Below are 20,661 nucleotides of genomic sequence, written 5' to 3'. Positions count from 1 at the left end.
CTGCAGGTAAAAAATTAATAGCTTGTGGGAGTGCCACTTACAAACTGAAAAATGTCTCTTGGCATTAGCATGCCTAACTGAACTCTCTCCATCCTGGTGAAATGAAAGGCTTGGAGCTCAGTTCTGTGTTCCACCCAGGCTACGCTAGGTCCAGGAAAGGGAAATGGGAACAGGGATGAGGAAGGTGGTTTCAAGTCACCTCCAGCATCTCCCGTTGTGAGCCTGGCTAGTTCCCAGCTACCTGAATATCCGAAAGCTGTGTGAACTCACACTCCACCACCTCTGGCTTGGGGTTCCTTCTACCACTAAGTAAAGCAGTCAAAATTTGGAAAAATTATCTGAGCCTGCCCCGGTCAACAGAAAAGAAGAAGGATTAGTTCAAGAGCAGACTAGCACAGCTTTTGACGCAGGTCTCAGTCAGAGGGCCAGAGAGAGGGGCACATTCAAAAGTGAGATACAAATTAGGTACATTTTCACATCCCCTTGGGAGAACAACTGGTGCAAGGGGCCAGGAAGAGTTCTCACCGGCTTGTAGCTTCCCCAGGCTGGCCACCTCATCAGGCAAAACTCCACTTCATGCCTCAAAAGCTGTACAGCACATCAGACTCATCAATCCCCAGGCAAAAGTTTTTCTCTTAAAAGCAATTACTGCCTGGACTTGTACCGAAGAGGTCGCTCAAGCCTGCCTGGCTAAGGATTGTCCGCGAGTTCCACCACCCCACACTCCTCCCGGGTTAGATCTGAACAGGGAATGTCATGTCACCCCCCACCGTCATGGGCCCTGCAGGGGCTGCTGGGGTCCCCCAGCACCCTGCCAAGTCCTGCAAGGGCTCCTAGCGGGACGGCAGGAGACAGCCCCCTCCCACTGCAGAGGACCATGGGCTTCCAGGCTTCCAAACCAGGCGTCAGCGTCGCATTTCAACTGCTTTTAATCAACTCTTGCCGTGAAAGCAGCAAAGGGAGTCAGCCATAACCTTTGTTAGGAGGCTGAGCTCAGAATTACTTGAAACCAGCGCTGGTATACAAGCCAGATACCTTTCAATATCAGGAGCATAGCCATAATATATCAGGTATCACTTTACGGGGTGAGTTTTAAATACATTCTACATGTTGAATCATATATTCACATACTGAAACGGACAGCACATTTAATGAGTAGCCCAGGTGGCTACTGTAGATTTTGATTTAAAACAAGATTGCCAAGACCAAAACTTATTTGCCAAAATGGAAGTCTCTTCAGGTTCTCCCTTTATATCGCTTCAGCTGCCCACCATTATAGACACAGAAAAATGTCATACACAGGATATATATTTATATAAACTCACTGACTGTTTTTTTCCATCTATACTCTGCAGTATAGATGGTCTATATTTGGATATACTCCAGACCAAAAGGAATGAATATTGCTTTGATCCCATAAGCTGAAACCAAAAAAATTCTGTTTATACCTGGTCCAAGATTGCTTTACATATATTAGATACATAAATCAAACCTCCCCAAAATGGTAGACAAGCGACCAGAATTTTACCAAATACAACGTGGCATAAACTGGTTAGATACTTTATTTGTGTGGTAGTTACAGGAGAATGTCAGGTGCCTACACCATGTTTCCTAAGCACTTTCAAGTAACTGCAGGTATTCAGTAGCTAGAAGACACCTTGAAGATACACTTCTTCAATGGAGTGAAGCTTTGACAGTTTAAATATTAATGTCATTAAAATATTTTGTTACTTTTAAATTACTTGAGGGATGAGGGAAGGAGCTGGTATACTTAGAGGAGCAGGCAAGGGAAGCAGTCAAGCACAGCTGAACCCTCTCTGGCTTTCATGTACATAGGTACAAAAATTGAAAAAATACTGAAAAACGTTTTGATCATGCTGCCTGAAGGGATCAGAACTGAATCAGTGAGACAACAAATTATAAAGAGGTAAAGCCGCAATCTGTATATATATATAAAAGAGTAACTTCCTTACTCATGGGTATGATTTGACATTCCGGCTCTCAGAATTTCAGAATATGGCCATACAACACAGGTATCCCACCCAACCCTCCAACAAGGAAAACACTTCATGATGGATACCATACTAACAAGAAACAATGGTGATGGCTTAAAAACTCCTACTCCAAAAAAAAATCAAGCACGTGAAAAATGAGTTGCTCCTATTCCTTACAAGCCACTCTGCAAAACCCATTCCCCCTTGTTCCACAGCTAGGGCCAGAGGTCGGAACAGAACGGCACCAGGCTCAAAGGCATTGCCTGCAAGGAGTGCTTTGTCTTTCCAGTGTAGGTCTGGGTGAAAAGCACCTATTGGGACACAGAGGAGCTACTGGTGGCTTCCAGGCAGTCACCGTGGTGGCCAAACCACCCTTGAGACTGCGCGAGGCAGCCCCGATGCCGCCCTTCCTAACTAATAGGGGAGCACGGGACGGGGGTATTTGACCAAGACAGGATGTACATGGTGGCTTCTACAACTACTTTGGATTCTCTGTCAGAGGACTGCGTGTCCAGAAGAGGGGATGGAAGAGAGACGGAGGTAAAGACTAAACTATTTATGCTTTGTCAGAGAGAATGAGCACTGCTGAAAAAACTTGAAATCTCTCTCTCAGACCACATGGTAGCAGGTTCCGCCGCTCCTCCAGGACAAACCTGAAGTAGGCATGACTGGAGCTGCCCCTTCGCCCCGAGCTGCAGTCCCGTCTCTCCGGCTGGGACCAGCCAGGGCAGCTTCCGCAGGGCCATCAGAGAAGCCATGCCTGGATTTTGGAGGGGTAAGGCAGAACCCATTTCTTGTGCTTTTCTATGAAAGACAGCTATAGACTAGATTTTATTTGTATTCTCTTCCTTCCATAGATAACTTCTGGTTTCTTCCAAAAGCAAAATTTGGGCATGGCTTTCTGTTGTCATTTGTGCACATTTCCTGCTCGTTTTGTTGAAATTTTCTCTGTACAACATAGCTATGTGGCAAAAAGGCAAGCTGTATGACGAAAGCCTTGTCACAAAAGATGTGTTATGCAAACCTTCAGTGAACTGAACTCCTGATTAGGAAAAATTCCTTAGACCTGTCTATCATGTAACCAATAATAACTTCTGTTAAGAAAAATAATTTTCCTAGAGTCAAAAAGCAAAAGGCTTCTACGCTACTCCAGCTCCAAAACATTCATTTGTAATCCTAATTCAGCAAGCATCATGCTGTTTAAAATAGAATGACTAAATGTCCTTTTCTTAAAAACAGTGCGATGAATTGTCTTTAAATTCTCCCTGAAAGACAATCACATTCAGATGTTCCTTGGCACCAACTGCTTTCAATGCAGCCGTTTCAAAGGCATTCTTCAAATAGCATGGTATGTTATATAAAATTATGTGGCTATTGGAAGGGAACTCACGTACTGCATTAAGGTGAGGGTCCAGAATACTACTGGGATACTTAGCAGCAAGTGCTAAATCACAGTTCAGTGAGGTCACATAATCAAATTCCAGATTATCCCTTTTATTACGTTCAACTAATAAATCTTTGGAAACTAGTCTGACAGGTTCATCACAGCATTTTAACTTTTCAGCGGTGCGTGTAGAATACATATACATACAGAATCTTACAAAAGAAAAAAAAAGCAGCAGCAAGGCTACAGTAAGAATGGAAGAAAAAGTAGTCGCAATGTCAGATGCCACCAAACTGAGAAGTTACACTGAAAGATGTGCCTCCCTTTTTAATTTGAACCTTCTCAACTGAGGTAGAGCAGTTTATCATTTAGTTCCAGTGAACAGATTTGCACATCGGACATTTCGCTGTATTATGGATGGGACAATGTTAAATATGTTTTCACTGCAGTTCCACAGGTCACTGGCATGGGCACAAGCCAAGACCATACAGTTAAACTTATTGCGACATAGCTATCGGTCATGCAGCTAGCTCTGTGGTCGCTAACAGCATCTAATGCTCAGATAATACAGTTTCATTATCGCAAACAAAATTGAAGAGCCCTTTCCCATATAGAGACAATCCAAGCAAAAGTCTGCACCATTCCACCAGGCTGTTAATCAAAATTTTTTCCACCAGGGTTCAAAAGGAGGAGAGGGTTAAGGGAACTTACTGACATAGCAACATGGCTGAATGCAAACCTATGCTGCGGAAGACTTACCATCATCCAGGTACATCTGGTCCAATTCCTCAGGTTCTCGCTTGATCGTTACAGGAATAGGGGCCAAATTATGATTACTTTCCTCATGCAACTCTGGCAATGACAGTGGTTGGGTTGTTGGAGACTCATTTCTGTGAACCTTCGGCAGTTGCTGCTGCTGTTGACCCATTATGGATGAGTGAGTTGGACTGCAGGACTGCAAATAGGTTGGCTCTTGGGTAACAGATGGAACTGGAGAAGAGGGACTGTTGGGATAGAGTGTTTGTTGATAACCAAGGGGACAGCTACTGCTCAGATGTTGACTCACCTGCGGCTGCAGCATGATGTGAGATGATTGCTCGGGGGAGCTTGGGTGCACAACTATAGACCTTGGCACTTCCTGAATGGTGGGGACACCTCCAGCGGGCTGCTGAAGTCCGAGGTGACTGTGGCCCGGGTTGGGGATGCACTTGTAAGGAGAGGACGAAAGGTCGTGCAGCTTGGGGCTTGCGTTGGGAGAGGGTGACATCACGGTGTTTCTCTGCTGACAGGAGGCAAAGCCAGCCACGAGGCATGAACCAGGGTCGGGGGGCATCATGATCTGCTGGCTGTAGTATGGTTTAGAGAGAGGGTTTAAGCCTTGGTTCATTGGTCCACAGGTTTGAGCAGGCTCATAGTCATCTGTGGGTTCTGTTTTTATAATTGGAACTGTTAAAAGAAAAAAGTTTTAAATAAACATGAGTTGCGTATTGGTATGATCAAGTTGGCTTGTGGCTAGGATACCCTTTGCAAAACAAACAACGTCTTGAATAAGACTTTGTGTGTCTTTTGCCTAGTTCTCCCACCCTATAAAAAAAAATGAATGAGTCATCAGCACAAGAAAGTCACAGCTGGTTCTAATATTGAAAAGGACTATTTTCTTTGGACTCTCCTCCAGCACTAATGTGCTATAAAAATCTATTTGCAAATAGCTGTGCTTCAGTGGAAGCTCTGGACCCAAGGGCTCCATGGATTTGTAGTAATCAAAGCAAGAATTTTAACTTGGATATACTACTGCATTTCTACAGCTACTGATGGCCCATTTGATAAATGTCTGCACATTCAGTAAACTGCAGCATAATAAGGTAGAGATGGGGCTTTCAAAGTTCCGTGAGAGCAAAATTGCAAAGATACATGACAAACTACTATGTAGAAGAAGTTTTCAATTATGAGGGTATTTTTGAAAGAGTGGGATTTGATTTGGTTAGTTTTTACATGATTACGTTTAATCTTACTAACCAGCCAGTGGGTGTAAAATATTAAAGAGGCGGCATCCAACTCTCAGTGATTCCAAGTTGGATCCAAACTGCTAATGCCAGCTCCTAACAAAATGTTAACTCAGTCTCTGGCTACCAAGAAAAACTGACACCCATTCTAGACCTCTGCTTGCTCTACCCACCGTTCCCAAAGAGGCTCTAACCGAGCTGTCACGCTGTGTCCCCACACACCACTGTCACGCGGACAGAATGACTGTCTATATGTCCACAATGCCTCTGAGCATCAACTCGGTCATGGCAAAGGTAGAGATGTTTTCTCAAATCAAAGAAGAGATCGTTCCTCCAACCAAAGTGGCTTTTTCACATCATCTTTCTCTCTCAAATTGGAGAGAGATGCCTTTGCTGCTCCTCCTACAACACAGGCACTGCATAGATAAAAGACACCCACTTTATCTATCAGGAAAAGTATAAATAATAGGGCCAAGGTGGTCTGTAGATGATTTTTATTTTTTTTTAGCCAGATAAAACTCTAATGCATACAATGATTGAGTATAGATGCACAGTGGCATTTATCTTCTTCCCTTTTTTAGAGGATCTCTTTTTAGAGATCCACAGGAACAGCCATCTCTTGAAGGTGCTGTTGGAAATTTAGGGTGACACTAGAGAGTATCTTTCAGAATATTAAAATAACCGGCCCATTGTGATAGAAAGTTATTAATGAAATGTCTTTGCACAACTCAACTCAGAGTGCAGGCATGTTGCCCGAGTGTCCCTGTACTTTTTATTTGCATGTGGTTTACAACATATGTTCTCCAGCCATTTACTATGTTCATGTACAAGTCTTTTGAACCCCTAAAAATGCACGTGTGTACATGTGTACATATAAAACCTCTTTTAACACTCACAAATTTTGCTGCTGGTGAATGCACTTCACTACCCTTGTTTTACAGTCCCCTAGCCTCCTGTTAACTTTGCTCCTTTTATGTTCTTTTACATATAGATGCTTGCAACACTTGTTTCAAGACTTCTAGCACCCCTAGTAAAAACATGTCTCTATATGTAACAGATGCACAGGTGCTGCTAGAGACAAATGTGCTAAGGATAATGGACTGTCATTGGATTTCTCATAATCTTATTTTCACCTGCTCGTGTGCTGCACGCTGCCTAGCAGGGCTAGTAACGCACTTGGTTGCAGAGAAGCAGATTCCAGGTTCAGTGACAGCTTTATAAAACCAATATCACACCCTTTATGAAAATGCAAGACCAAAGAAATGCACCTAGATAAACATAGCAGCTCAGATATTGTAAGAAAATACCTTTAACAAGTTCCTGAGCTAGCAAATATTCTCACATGTTTTATATTAGGTTCACTGTACTAGCACTAACCACAGCACAGCTGGAAATACGATGGTTGTTGAACACTGAATTTTCCCAATATATCACTGTTATAGAAACACCTGTGCTAAATAATTCCAAGCTCAACCACTGGCAATTCAACTCCAATAAACCCTGGAGTTGTCTGACTTGTTACAACCTAGGGAAGGGTTATAGCCCCGGTGGCAGGCAGGCTGCGGGCTTTAAAGGCGGCAGGTTCCCAGCCTCAGGCTGACTGTTCACTGTAGCTCTTCTGTGGCACACCCTTGCTACTTGGGTTACCAGGCTCTTTTTTGTCATGTCACTTTGAATTTTTTCTTTACAAAAGCAATGCTGTGGGGTCTGTATTAGTGGCCATGAACACTGGGAATCTGTTTGCGTATGCTGCTACACTGAAATACACCTGCCACAGCCAACACAGGGTAACCAGTAAGTCCTGCTCTGCACTGGGTGAAGGACTGATGGGTGGAAGTGACTCTATTCCAGACCTGTTGGTCAAAAAAAGCTCTTGGACATGGTGACAGCAACCAAGGACACTCCTGGCTGCCCGTGAATTCAGAGTTCAGAGGGAAAATAAGAGACTGGTTTTAATTACAAGAGCAGTCAGGGTAAGCCACAGTAGCTTGTTTGCTGATGGCAGGTTGGCAGCCAGAGGGGAAGCAGAAGGAGGGAGATGAGATTAAGTAGGGCCTCCATTTCATCTGACATCAGTTTACCTTGTCCCCTTGTATTGCTCTGAACTGATACCCCCAAGCATCAGCTATTTCATGTAATGCGAAACAAACTGTCTTTAAATGGACAGATACTACCTGCACTTAGGCTTAGAGATGCCTGAACTTGTTCAACTGAATTGCCTCCTTATCTTCTTTAATGTGTTTTTTCAACACAGTAAAAGAGTCTCCCCTTGCTAAGTATCACAGATTTCGTTTGTATGCTAATCTCATCAATACAACAGGTATCACACTGAACTGAAAGACACAGAAAGTATCGATGCTGAAACGGTGAAGGGACTGGTACCTGACTTTTCAGTGCTCTGCCACTTGTACAGACACTTAACCCTGTGTGGGGTGACTGTACAGATCTTTGCCGGCTGGGATGGCAGCCGCTCACTCCCCTTTAAAAAGTGTGTCTTCACAGGGTACCAGTTTGGAGAAGGAAACTCAGATTTTGATTTTTATTTTTCCCTAGAGAAACCGTTACCAATGACCCAGATAACCTGGAGTCAGACCTGCAAAGCTGAGCATGTCAGCAGAAACGTAAGACATTAACACTTCCCTTTCTGGTGAGAACTCAGCTTTTGTATTTTACACGAGTAACTGTATTGCTTGACTCGCAGAGGACAGATACACCACAGACTGCTACATCACACCAGTAAACAGTCTGTTCATGACACTCCATCCTGTATCTGCTTCTCCCCAGCCTATGGAAGTTCACCAAATGGAGTCACAAAGGCCAAAAATCTTTGCCAATGTTTGTATTTCCAAACTCAAACTACCTGTGGGTCTGACCTCCAGGTCCTTCTGAAAATACTTTGAGTGTGTCAAAAATTGGTGTAAATCACCTTATATTCTTTCTTGAAAAGAGCACCTGTTCACTTCCACTTTGCAAAGGACTGCAGAGAGCCCGGGGCAGGAGCCGTGGCCATTTCCAGGCACACCTTCCAAACCCGGGGCAGGGACAGCCTGTACCAGCACCCACTGGTACCCACCAGTACCCACTCACCACCACCGTGCTCATGGCCTTACCCAAACAGCTTAAAATACCTGCACGTAGTAAGGCTCCCAGTTCCTAACACACCCTACCCACCAGCTTGGGGGGCTGGGGCGAGCAGCTGCAGCGGACTCAGAGCAGCTGAGGACACAAAACTTACATGCCCACTGCCACCACATTTTCCTGGGCAGGAACCCAGTGGGTTCCTCCAGTGCGGCCTGGGCTGATCACCTGCCAGCTGTGGACTAGTGTTACCTACTGACTCACGCTTAACTGCAAATCTTTACAGACCCGAGCTAGAAAAAGGAGTTTCATCGTCAAATACACCCCTGTGGAGGCACAGTAAGCTAGCTGCCACGACACACACCCATTTCCACCGGCACTCACTTGCACAAGCCAGTATGTCACACAGGGAGATGCGACGTGATGCAGACAGTACAGTTAATTTTCTCAGGATTAATATTTAGCAGAGAACAGTTTTAGCCTGACTAACTTCTAGCTCAAATATTTCAAATCTTAAATGAGTTAGTAAAAACCCACCAGTTGAAAGAGATGCTTGTAGTCATAAGCAGGCCTGGACTGGCAATTAACTGGAAAGCTCTACAGCTGTTCAGTCTGCAAGCACTTTCAGCAGAAACCGGACCATTTTGCAAATTCAGCAGAGCCATATCAAATGGCAACAAGTGTTCTGTCTCAGAAGTGCTCCGTGGTGCTAACACCCAGTCTTGCAGACTCTCAGCTGGCTAGAATGAAAAATTGTGGCTGAATTTGTCATACACCGAGATTTGCCAATAATAAACTGAAACAACGAAGCCAGAATTTGTGCAGTTGTAAACAGAAGAGATGATGGAGTTTTTACATATGATCAACACTCAAAAGTAATGTTACTCCTTTAAGAGACCATAATCTGCTGAAGAATCAGGCCCTTGCTGTAAAAAAGAAAAAATGAATTCAAGTTCAGTTTGTATGGGGAATTTTTAAACCCTTGTTACTTCACAGTGCCTTAGGTCGGCCGACAGACAATATTGAAAAAGTCCCTGATTTTGAATATTAAAATATGACAGAGCTCACAGTTCCACATCAGTCTGATAAGCAACTTAATCTGTGCTAATTGGTTTTCAATGGTTCGATGATGCCTCCTTAGCCTCTGGACTCATGTCATTATGTCATCTAATTTAATACGAAGTTCTGAGAACTGCGCGTTGGCAGCAGCCCTGGCTATAAATCACAGCTCGTGACTCAGAGAGCCCAGGGCTCTGACATCACACCACGGCGCAGGCAGGGGACAATGGTCCTTCTGTGCCGGCTGAGCGGGGAGAAACAGTCCTGCCAGTCCTGCGAGCCCATGTTGGAATGAAAGGCCTTTCTAGCAGGTAAAAAGTTAATATATCAAACCTTGAAGAAAAATAATAAATCATGCACATTCTGTAAAGGGAGTCAGAAAGTGCTTAAATATAAATTATATGTATTTTTTGACAATTCTAAAAAGTCTGTTTGCTTTTACACTTTAGCAATCCAGATGGGTTTTTAAACTTTTTTGGGGGGTGCTATTAAAATACGTGAACTGAGAAAATATAATCATATAAATTAAACAGATGTTTGTCCTGAATAACATTAAACTAACAAGTTCCTATTTCCATGTAGTATTATCAATGCAGACATTTATGGCACTATAATATATTTATTTTACCCTTAAGTTTGATTGAACCTATCAAACAAAATAGCCACCTTTCATGGTGCAGACTATGATGTAGTTCCCTGGCACTGGCATGCAGATTTCGGTTAGCATATGAAAATCAAAACACTACTTTTTTCATCGTGTGCGCACACACACATTTCTTCGACTTCTGGACTGAATGTTCCTAATTGGTAAGAATTTGGGATGAGAGTTTCAGAGGGTTGAGGAGTGAGATGGCTATGTCTCCATTACTGAGCCGAGCTCTGAAATGCTGTTTGTGTCTCTGAAATCCCCCCGTCAGCCCGTTTTGCACCAGGCAGCGCATCCCCTCCCCCGCGGCCAGGCGCTCCTGCCGGGGATGCTGCGCAGCTCATCCCAGCTGCTGCTGGCCGGCCAGGGGCAGCACCAGGATGCATCTCCGGCACAGCTCGGCCACTCTGGGTTCAGGCAAAGAGAAAATCCTGGCCACTGCCGCAGCATCGTCCGGAGCCAGCAGGCTTGAGCGGAGCGAGGACCTCACCCCTCGTTCTGCCTCTGGAGCGCTCTGGTGCTGGGGAGAGGCCATGGGCTGGCTGCCCTCGGGAGCTATAACCCCCCTGTTTGGTAACACCAGAGAAGCAGCAGCCGAGCAGAACTTTCTGAAACAACCTGCCAACGCAGCTGAAGCAGTGGCAACCTCCGTGGCAAGGGACAGGCACGCAGCCCTGGGGATCTCATGAGACAGTCATGGTGACGGCCACTACAGGGGCCCTTGCGGAGGCTGGCTGTGAGGCGGGTGTTTTTCCCTAGGCACCAATTCAACCAAAACGTTATTTAAAGGCAAAGCTACTATCAAGTCTTTGCTTTGTAGTTAATAAAACCAGAGCATGGTGACACCAAAACCAAGGGAGCCTCGTGCTGCCAAGCAGCTGCCGGCAGTGGGCATGTGCAACTGCGGCTTTTATCTAACATGAGCACCTGAACCCGCTCACCCTCCCTTGCCGGTCCACTGCCGCTGGTACTGCTCCTCGGGAGGGCGACCCTAGCCATGCCTGCCTGCCCCCCCGGGTTTATGTGGATGTACTTCTATGGGATCAGATATGCAGGAGCAGCACCCAGGTCAATGGAAGCCTTGCGCACACACCTCAGCCTATAACCTCGGACAGTGCCATTACCTGATTAGAAAGTGCTTTCCAGCTAACTCATTTACTAAATGCTTTTCAACAGCTGTTAAACTATTAGGTTATTCAACGCATATTTATCAGACAGAAGATTATCTGTGGTAGCTTGGTGCATACCCTGTGCAGGTGGCTGGGGGGGAGGGGAAGGCAGGTGGGAGGGCGTTTGGGTTGTGTTAGCACAGAAAATAGGTGTTACCTTTCCTCCAAAAGAAAAGGGCAAAATTCTTTAAAGGCATGATTAATTTTCCATCATAAAACTTTTTTAAGTCCTACAACATTGAAAAGGATAAACCAAGTCCTGTGGCATGCCTGCCTGAGCTGCTCCACTGCTGCCCCCACGGCGCAGCGCCTGGCTCCACGGCTGCCTTGGGCTGGAGGCTCAGCTGTGCACAGCGCCCGGGCTGCGCTGCCCCAGGCTCTCCCTGTCCTGTCAGACACGTGAAAATTCACTGAGGTGATGCCTTTTTTGATGATGCGGGACAACATCACACCACCAGCACTGATTTTACTCCTGCTCTCCCACCAAGGGGAGAACAGGACTGTGGGGACTGTGGGACTGGAGCATGGGGGCAGCCCGACGCTCCTCATCCCTGGCAGTCCTGCGGGAATCTCTGCAAGGACGGGCTGGCAGGAGGGCATCCTTACTAAGCCAGTCCTACCCCAGGTCCCCCCAGAGAGGGGTCTGGACCCAGCTGATCTCAGCCATGCCAGCTCCAACATGGTCTTTGTCTTCAGAGATGGATGCGGTGCCTGCCACCGGCGGCACCACAAACCCCCACTCGCCATCTCACCTCCAGCAGCCACCACCACCGTGTCCCCTTTAGGATCAATCACTGGGCTAGATTAATTATGGTGATCAGCCACTTGAGGAGAACAAAAATAAGCATCTCCTGTAATCCAGCCCATGTAATTCTAAACCCCGCTCTCCCTCACGCAAGTTTTACCTTTTGGCTTTTAAGCTAATTGGAAGATGCTAAAGCCCCATGCTGGCTGACATGTGCATGTGAAATCACTGGGAAGTAACGGGGGGAGCCCTCAAAACGCTCAGGCAGGGGGGGTCGGTGACCAAAACTACAGCCTGGGTTTTGTCACCTGAAGGGGAATATTTGAAAAAGACTGCCAAAAGACAACTTTATGCACTGGAAGTTAATCATTATGGTTGACTAGTGCTGCTGCAATGGAGTCTGATGATCAGACATGGCCAGGGGCTGCTATATAGTGCCTGACCACCTCTGCCTGTGACAGGGACATCACACAGGTCACGCTCCTTCCTGGCCCTCCAGATGAAGATGCAGCACTGCATAGCGAGCTGGAGTTTCGCCTCTAAAGACCCAAGCACCTGCATCTGCAGGTCAGACACAGCTAGCTGGGCTCTGGCTGATATGGGATGTCACCCGGGCCAAGCACGGGCAGCTCTAGTGGGGACCCAGCAACAGGGAGCAAAAGCACCCAAGGGCGTAACGCCTGTCTCCTCCGCTCCACCTCAGAGCTCGCGTGGCTGCTGGAAGGGAGCAGAGGGGCTGATGTGCCTGGTGATGATGAATTTTGTGATCTTCTTAAATAAAAACAGGACTCCAACAAAACCTCGCCTGCTTTTTGTTAGTCTGTTAAATGTCAGAAGGAACAATAACCACCTAGCAGCCAAAACTAAGTACACCGTAATGGTGTACAGTGTAAAAATGAGCAACCATGAATTTTCACCTAGAATAAAATCCCCTGGGGCTGACCTTCCCCCATGTCCCTCCTGTGGCCCAGCCCTCTGCCGTGCCGGCTTCACAGCAGCCCGGCTGCTCCCTGGGCTGGACGGAAACACTTCCAGCAGGTCTGAGGCTCCAGGTCCCCTCGCATACGGCCCCAGGAACACAGCACTGACCTACTGACTTCCCTGCCCCCTCCTTGGGCTCCCCAGGTGCACGGGGTCGCTGAGATGCCGCCTGCCATGGCACTGCCACAGCCACTCCACGTATGCCACAGCTTAGGGTCCCTTTGCAACCCAGGCACCGAATTTGGCCCTGCTCCCTCCACCGCCCTCCACATCAACACCATTTTGCAGACACAGCCAGGCTAGTAATTTTGCAGACACAGCCAGGCTAATATTTTGGCCAGCCTCAAGCATGAAAAGTCAACAAATATTCAAGAAGCAAGAGGTGTCAGGCGATGGATCAGCACAAGCTGTGCTCTGTCACATCAGAGCAGCACCGCTTTGCATCCTCACTGCACTGTGTTCTGCTAAGGCAGCTGGCGTCACCTTTTAGCTTGGGAAGTGAGCTGTGGGCAGAGGAGCAGAGGCGAAACTGAGGCATGGCCGCTCAGCGCCATCACTAGGAACTGCGGATGGTACCCACCTGCAGGGCAGGCGGGTGGTAGTTCTAGAGCAGAGGCGGCAAGTGGGGAAGGATGCTGACAGCAGCAAGCACTGGGCACTGCTCACCCCATTCACAGGCACACCGAGAGCTGTGGACAACCATACCGAGGCACACCGCGTCACCACAGGCAGGCTCTCAGCGCAGCTCCATACCCACAAAGGACCTCCACCCCCCAGGTCGCCTGTCTAGGTGGCCGGGTTTCCAGAGCTCGGCACCACGGGCGCTTGTGCTGGTGCCTGAATGAGGCAAAGCAGCTGCAGAAAAGCTGGCTCTGCGAGCGAAGGCTGCACACTCCAAAATCCGGCGCATCGCATCTCAAAATAAAAGTTGCCCAGCATAACAACACCAGTTTAACAAGTACTAGTAGTAGTGAAATGATTTTTTAATAATGCTTTGACAAGAAGCCTGACAGAAACAGAAACTGAAAATGCTTATCAACTCTTTGCAAAAGTGTATTTTTCATGCCAGTTCTTATTAAATATTTCCTAGACAAACTAGCCTGTCTTTGCTTAGTCAAACATCACTACTCGTCTAAATAAAATTCAAAGAAAAACTTTTCTACGTTCACTGTTCTTGGTATCAACATTCATTAGATAACAGAAATCACAGAGAGCATTCATTCCTGTCTGCGAAAAATAAGTTCTTCAACACGTTTCCTCTATTTCTGATGTACCTACTTAAAAGAAATCTGAATAAACAGAGATCTAACCCTTATCACTTAGTGTGTTGTTTAAAGTCTTCTGAGCTGGAGAACTCCTTCAGCTTTCTTAGCAGATGAAAGCACAGCATTTGGAACCACAGCATACACGTCTGGTTGCTCACGTGCTTCTTCAGCCTCTCCAGATTAGTTTACACCCCAAACACTACCGCTTATGTCTGGCGATTTCAGTTGACTACTCCTTCTGTTTGAAACGCATACATGGGCCAATGCTATAATAAATTCGTAGAAGCAAAATGATGCGCAGTCATAAACAGCAATGAAATCCAAGCGTTTTTCTAGAGGGTAGGGTTACAAATGCAGGGCTCACCGACAGCTTTCCAAACTGTGCCGCTGCACAGGACAGAGCTGCAGAGCACCGAGCTGCAGCAGGGGAGGGACTTTAAAGCCTCATGTCCTCCAAGCGTCTCCTCACTGTGCTTTGCTCAGGCTCCTGAGTTCAGCGTCCTGCGCCAGTCCTGGGCCTTCCCCCTCTCATTCTGATGGGATGTGGCAATGCAAAACGCATTAGTACTTACCACATAAGCTGCGGGAATTCACCTGTGCCAGAACAGTATGGAAACCAGTTACATTTCTGTGCCAGGCATGTCTGCGGAGGAGTCTCAAGAGCCTACAGCCTGCAGGCTCCAGGACAAAACTGATATGCAATTGCTCAGTGATGTATAATATTGAAGGAATACTAAAAAACCTGACATTACAGTCATTTCTGTGCAATATAGGCTAATACAGGATTCGGGGACTGCCTAAATTCAGCAGAACAGTAAATCAAAACCTCAATTAAAAGTGGATTACGAACACTTAGGTTTACAATCTGTCCCAAGCCAAAAACTTAAGCAAGCCCGTTTTCCAGACCTTGGCTCTCATTTGTGAAGCCCCTACTTTCTGTTTTGTTTTGTTATTTAGATTTTTCATTTACAGAGCAGTAAGACTTTCATTTTTACAGCATTTTTTTTTTTCAGAGGCAGGAACTCATCTTCACCAAGTCAGGCCCTGCTCCTCAAAGCACTTGAGCTAACGCAGAGGACAAGTACCATCCTGCCACATCTCCGCAGCACGGGAAAGCCTTACGGTGGCGAAACCGTAACTCTGCTGGAGAGGGCACTGGTGCTGGCTGCCTGTCACAGAGCTGAACTCCATGGAGACGCTATAGGACCATCCACGGGAGGTGGGATGAGTGAGGCCATGTGTCCCTGGATCCAGTGGCTGTTTTCCCCTAGGGAATGAGGAGAAACAGGAGCTACAGGAAAAATACCCAAGTATTGCTCTGCAGTGGGGATGGGAGCTGCACAACGAGCCCAGGGCTCTCCTGCTGGTCACACCATCTCTGTGTGCCCACACCAGCCCAGGAGCATGGCCGGTGGGCTCACAGTGTTAGGCTTTAGCCCATATCCCCTATTTTGCTTTGTCACAGTCCAGTTGAGCTGTAAAATATATGTCTAACATGCGCCATGTGGCTTTTAAAAGATCCCTCATGCAGAAATACCTGCAAAATGATGGTGGGCACTGAAATCTTAGCATTTGGGCTCATCCTGAAGCACGGAAGGAGAAGCAGCTTACAGGATACCATGTGATTTGTGCAAAACCACATCTTACACTTGACAATCACTCTGACACTTGCTTGTCAAAATCCTACACCTTCTGTGTTTGAGGGATTTGTTTAAAGAAGAGACAAAGCATTACCTGGACCAAAATAGTGCTCATCACCATTACATTTTTTTACACTGATCACAGAATGGTTGCTGACTCAAGCATTTTTTGCTTCATGAACTAAATTTTGGGTTTCTGCAATGTCTCGAAACATTAAAAGAATGTTGTGTCTGAAATCAAAATAACCAGAACATCCTAAAATGACTCCTAGAAATACAGCAGAGTAAATGATGAGTTCAGTTACTGTGCACGTTTTCTGACTACGTAGCCAAAGTGGTCGTACCTACCTTTGGAAGGCACGATGGAAACAGCCACCAGCAGCAACATAAGGGCAAAAATTTACAGCTACAACACAGGCATAACAAAAACATACTATACTATTAAATCTGATGATTTCAGAAGTGCACTTTTACTACTGTTATGAGTTAGCAAAGAACATAAGGTATTTTTCAATTACCTGTAGGCACATAGACATATATATTAAGAGAATGTGAGTGGAGAACCAAACAGGAATGGGGGGAAGGTATATTTGCTGTGAATATCTGCTTCCCTTTACCCTACCCTGGTAGTACATTTTTCTTTCAGGTTTCCCTATGCTTTAACAAAAAGTTTTCACATGAATTTAAATCAGTACAGCAGACTAAACAAGATTCCCGATGTTTTCAGCTATTACCATAATTAAAGATGTCTTTGCAGAATAAAGCCTAGGCTGGTTCTCTGTTGCCTGTCACTAGGCAAGAGATTCCCATCTCTTCACATCAAACGAAACATCAAATGTTTCCAACTGAGAACGATGGTAGCACAAACCAACTTTGCAGCAGTGAATGTTATTCTCGTGGTTTGGAATAAAATGGTAAGAAAAGGCCTATGTCAGAGCAGGAAAGGAAAGATGCTGCTTAATAAACAGCAGTTACCAGGCATGTATGTGAAATACTTGGGTGGCAAGGCAGTACCTGTCGGCCCCTACAAAAGATTTGTTGCTGAAAAGTGCTGTGCAAGAGAATAACAACTCTTTTTCTTCACCCCCCCCACCCCCCCCCACCCCCAATTTAAGAGACGAACAGCCTTTAAATACCCTCAGACATACCCACTGGGGGCGAAGGCTGCCTCAGTGGGCCGCCTGGGTGAAGCAGAGCTATGCAGCACATATGCCATGAGCAGTCAGTTGCCCATCTCAGGTTTCCTGTACTTTCATTTTAAATTAAAGTCCTGATAGAAGTCTGGAGTGCATGCAAGCTAATGGGGTGAAATTCCAAATGTGTATTTTATGGGATTTCACCTGCAAAAAGTTGGCAGGTCTCTTCAAGTCATGTGACATGACTCAAGCATTGCTTTGTGGGAATTTTCCTGAGATGGACTATTTTCACTTGGAAAGTCTACAAACAAGCATGAACCTAATCAGTTTTCCAGTTCCTCTTCCTTCCAAAACACCACCACCACCAACACCCTTTTTTCCTACTTTCCCCCAAAAAAGTACTCTCAGAAAAATGTCTATTTCAAATAAAAAAAAAATATTTAAATTTACTTGCTATCAAAATATTCATACAAGCCTGCTTGGAATTCAGCTAGTGTGAGTGACTTTATTGTCACTTCACAGCCACCAATACAAGCTTCTAATAAAACCCGGCACGTGTTACTGAACATTTCCTACCCATGCAGTGTTCTGTATGGAGCACTCCGCCCCCCACCCCCACGGTGCTTTGCATCGTCACCAGCAGCAGCAGCAGCAGTCTGGAGGGCTGTTTTCACCCCCTGCAAGACAGCAGACAGCCAGGTACAGGATGCCTGGAAGGAGAATCCCCACAGCACCTCCAGCTTCAAGCCCCCCCACACTCACAATGCTGCCGTGCACATTCAGCAGCATCATTCAAATGCAACGCAACCTCCGGGGCCACGAAGGCTCTGTGCGGCCATGATTTGTGGCTACACGTGTTGGGTTTCTGCTAGGGCTTTCCAGTCCCCAAAGCAGAAAAAAGTCTTTGTTCCAACAGGTCTCTGCCACCAATACAAAAGAAAATAATCTGTGAGGAAGGTCTCTTGTGTGGGCAGCAGAGAGAAAAGCAGCTCTCATGGTTTGATTCTCGCTCTCATTTTACAGCACCAGGTATACCTCCAAATTACTCGGGTTATTAAAGAATTACCAGAGCCGTCTATCTTTCTAAGTAATCATCTTATCTCTCATTTTTACTAGCAGAGAGAAGGAATATATTTTGTTACCATTAGCAGGAAGATAGGTGAAAAGCTGGTACTGGCTTCTCTTTCTCTTTCCGTTGCAGACATAGAAGTTGACCTGAACAGGGCTGGTAATTCTCTGATTGCGGAAAGGTGGAATCTCCACCACCAATGAATTCTGCAAAAGCAATAAATCAGAAAGTCAAGGCACGACTAAGGCAGTCAAGCTATACACCAGTATTCATGTGTTAACCCCGAGAAGGAGGTACCCGGGCTCACATGGAGGAACGCACTCTCTACAGGGGAGCTGGTGGGCTTCGCGGGCAGGGATAGCCCCTGCCGTCCTCCATCTCTGAACCAAGGACTCCAGAAGAAGTGAAACAAGATTTTAGCCTGGCTCAGGTCTTTACAGAATCACTAGCCCTCACCTCTTCCCCTTGGACAGCAAAGACAATACCGCATATGGACAAGGCTGTATGCCTCCTGCCTCTGACAAGAACGTGGCACCACAATCAAATTGTGTTCTCTAACTCAGCAGGAGAAAGGCCAGCTCATCTGGCAGGTTGTGCCCAGTATATCCCACCCTAGCAGGACCTCCTTTGAAAGGAGAATTCAGACAGGCATACAATTATTCAAGTATTTCCATTTTCCACAGTGAAATGTTAAACTCTGCAAGTTTTAAGCATGCTGGTTTCTGTGGATGGGAGATCTTGCAAGAACATCTCATGCTACAGGAAGAAGGGCTGGAGAGCGTGTAGAGGATCTTCCACTGTCAGAAACCAAATGCTCCAGCACGGGGCTAAGGAACGACTTAGCTGCTCGGGCATCAGCTTACACAAATGCAGAGCGAAATCTGCTATGACCATCAAACTGTCCCTTGGCACTTTTTGAAAGAATGAGAGGGAACGCTTCTCTTAGCATTGGCCTGCATTCAGCTGAGGTCTTTAAATTGTTTGCCTGCATGTCTCCAGCAGGTTTGCAGCTAACAAACTGTTGCGTATTCCTGTGGAGGTGGAACAGTGGCCATATTTCCCACTTAGAGTCGTTGCTGAGGGAGCCACACTTCTCCAACTGTGGGGCTGAGCTCCTGTGAGGGGACTCACATTTCTTCTGCTGAAAGTAGACGAAAGCCAAGGAAAATGATCAGAAATTGCTTTGGGAGCAGAGGAAAAACTGACCCAGCAAGACAGAAGATGAGCAGACGGGGCTGGCCCATCCTGGACAATGAAAAAATATTTTCCAAATGGTCTCTCCTACTTTCAGGATAGCTTCCAGCGAAGGCTTTTTACCCCATGCTCCCATTAAAGAAAGATTTCCAGGAGGGGAGGCCTAAGTACTTGTTCTGTTTCAGTGCCAAAGCCTTGGAAATCCCTCTTTAGTAACACTGCTGGAGAAGGCAATATATATTTTTCATCTTGATGTTAAAATATTTAAGGCAGACTTACTGGCTTGCACATTTCTTTGTCGGTTTTGGCTTCCATTTCCCACACATGGTGACCATCTAAAAGACAAAAGAAAAAGATATCTAGTTCCATCCTTTTTTCCTCTCCTAAGCCAACAAAAGAATGACTTCTGCAAAAAAAAATCTCTTTGAAGGGGCAACACCTATATGAAAACCAGCTCTTAGAAGGCACTGCCCCCACGCTGCCCAGCCAGGAGGCCACCTGGGTCACCTGTGATGGGAAACCACTTAGATTTTTTGAAGGGGTGAACCACAATCCAGAGCACACTGTACTGCGACGGGGAAAAGCCACTGGGTGCTTATTCTGCCACTAGCTTGGACAAAATACGCAACCACCACACACCCCAATTTCCCAAACTTTCAGACGAAACCACTGCTCTCTATGAGGCCTTTTGATCGCCACCTATGCAGTAAGTCACATTCAACATTAATATTAAACAAAACCAAACCAGCAGCATTAAGGAAGCTCCTCTGCCATGCAGTATTTCCTTTCAATACACTCCTCGTCTGGCTTGTTGTAATTCTGCTGCTGGGATAAAAGGCGAAGCCATGGGCTGGGAAACAGCCTCTGACTCCTCTTTAAAGCTGGTTTCACTGAGCTGCGGCGGTCCCACTTCTGGAGCTGCCTCTACTGGTGCATTGGATCCCCCTAATTTACTGTATTTCTGTTTTCAAGCAAACACAGATTTCAGCAACAGCTACCAGTTTCTCTGGGGATCTGCCTTTTGGAAGAAACTGGGTTTGTCTGGTCATTTTTCCTGTGCCTCACTGATACAGAAGGCACTGGTCAGTAACGGGGTTGTTGGTTTGTTTTTTTTTTCTTCCTTGTGGCTTCAAAACTCAACAGCAAAGAAATCAGGAAACAAATACAAAATGTAAGGTTTCCATTCTGCAGACCTAGAAAAACACAAGCGTGTATGGAAGACCACGAGCAGACTGCTGTCCAAGCTGGGCGGTGGGGACATGCGCGGCTGCCTGAGTCCCAGCACTGTCAGGTGCCAC

General features: G+C 46.1%; 1 protein-coding gene across 9 annotated transcripts in view; it reads right to left on the bottom strand.

Moving 5' to 3' along the window:
* NFATC1 (nuclear factor of activated T cells 1) overlaps window positions 1-20,661 on the bottom strand; it is a 111,930-nt gene that overhangs the window by 26,815 nt on the left and 64,454 nt on the right. For 4 of the 9 annotated variants that reach the window (XM_055799502.1, XM_055799503.1, XM_055799500.1 and 1 more), the window contains exons 7-9: window positions 19,643-19,698; window positions 18,243-18,375; window positions 4,138-4,824 (exon numbers count right to left, since the gene is read on the bottom strand). In XM_055799502.1, coding sequence (XP_055655477.1) covers window positions 4,138-4,824; window positions 18,243-18,375; window positions 19,643-19,698 — 876 coding nt within the window. Of the gene's footprint in view, window positions 1-4,137; window positions 4,825-14,021; window positions 15,592-18,242; window positions 18,376-19,642; window positions 19,699-20,661 lie in introns of those variants that run through there. The other 5 variants (XM_055799504.1, XM_055799505.1, XM_055799506.1 and 2 more) reach the window with 5 other exon arrangements.

Source organism: Falco peregrinus, chromosome 3 (genome assembly GCF_023634155.1).
Source record: "Falco peregrinus isolate bFalPer1 chromosome 3, bFalPer1.pri, whole genome shotgun sequence".
Taxonomy (NCBI): domain Eukaryota; kingdom Metazoa; phylum Chordata; class Aves; order Falconiformes; family Falconidae; genus Falco; species Falco peregrinus.
This window is presented reverse-complemented; position numbering and strand designations above follow the sequence as displayed.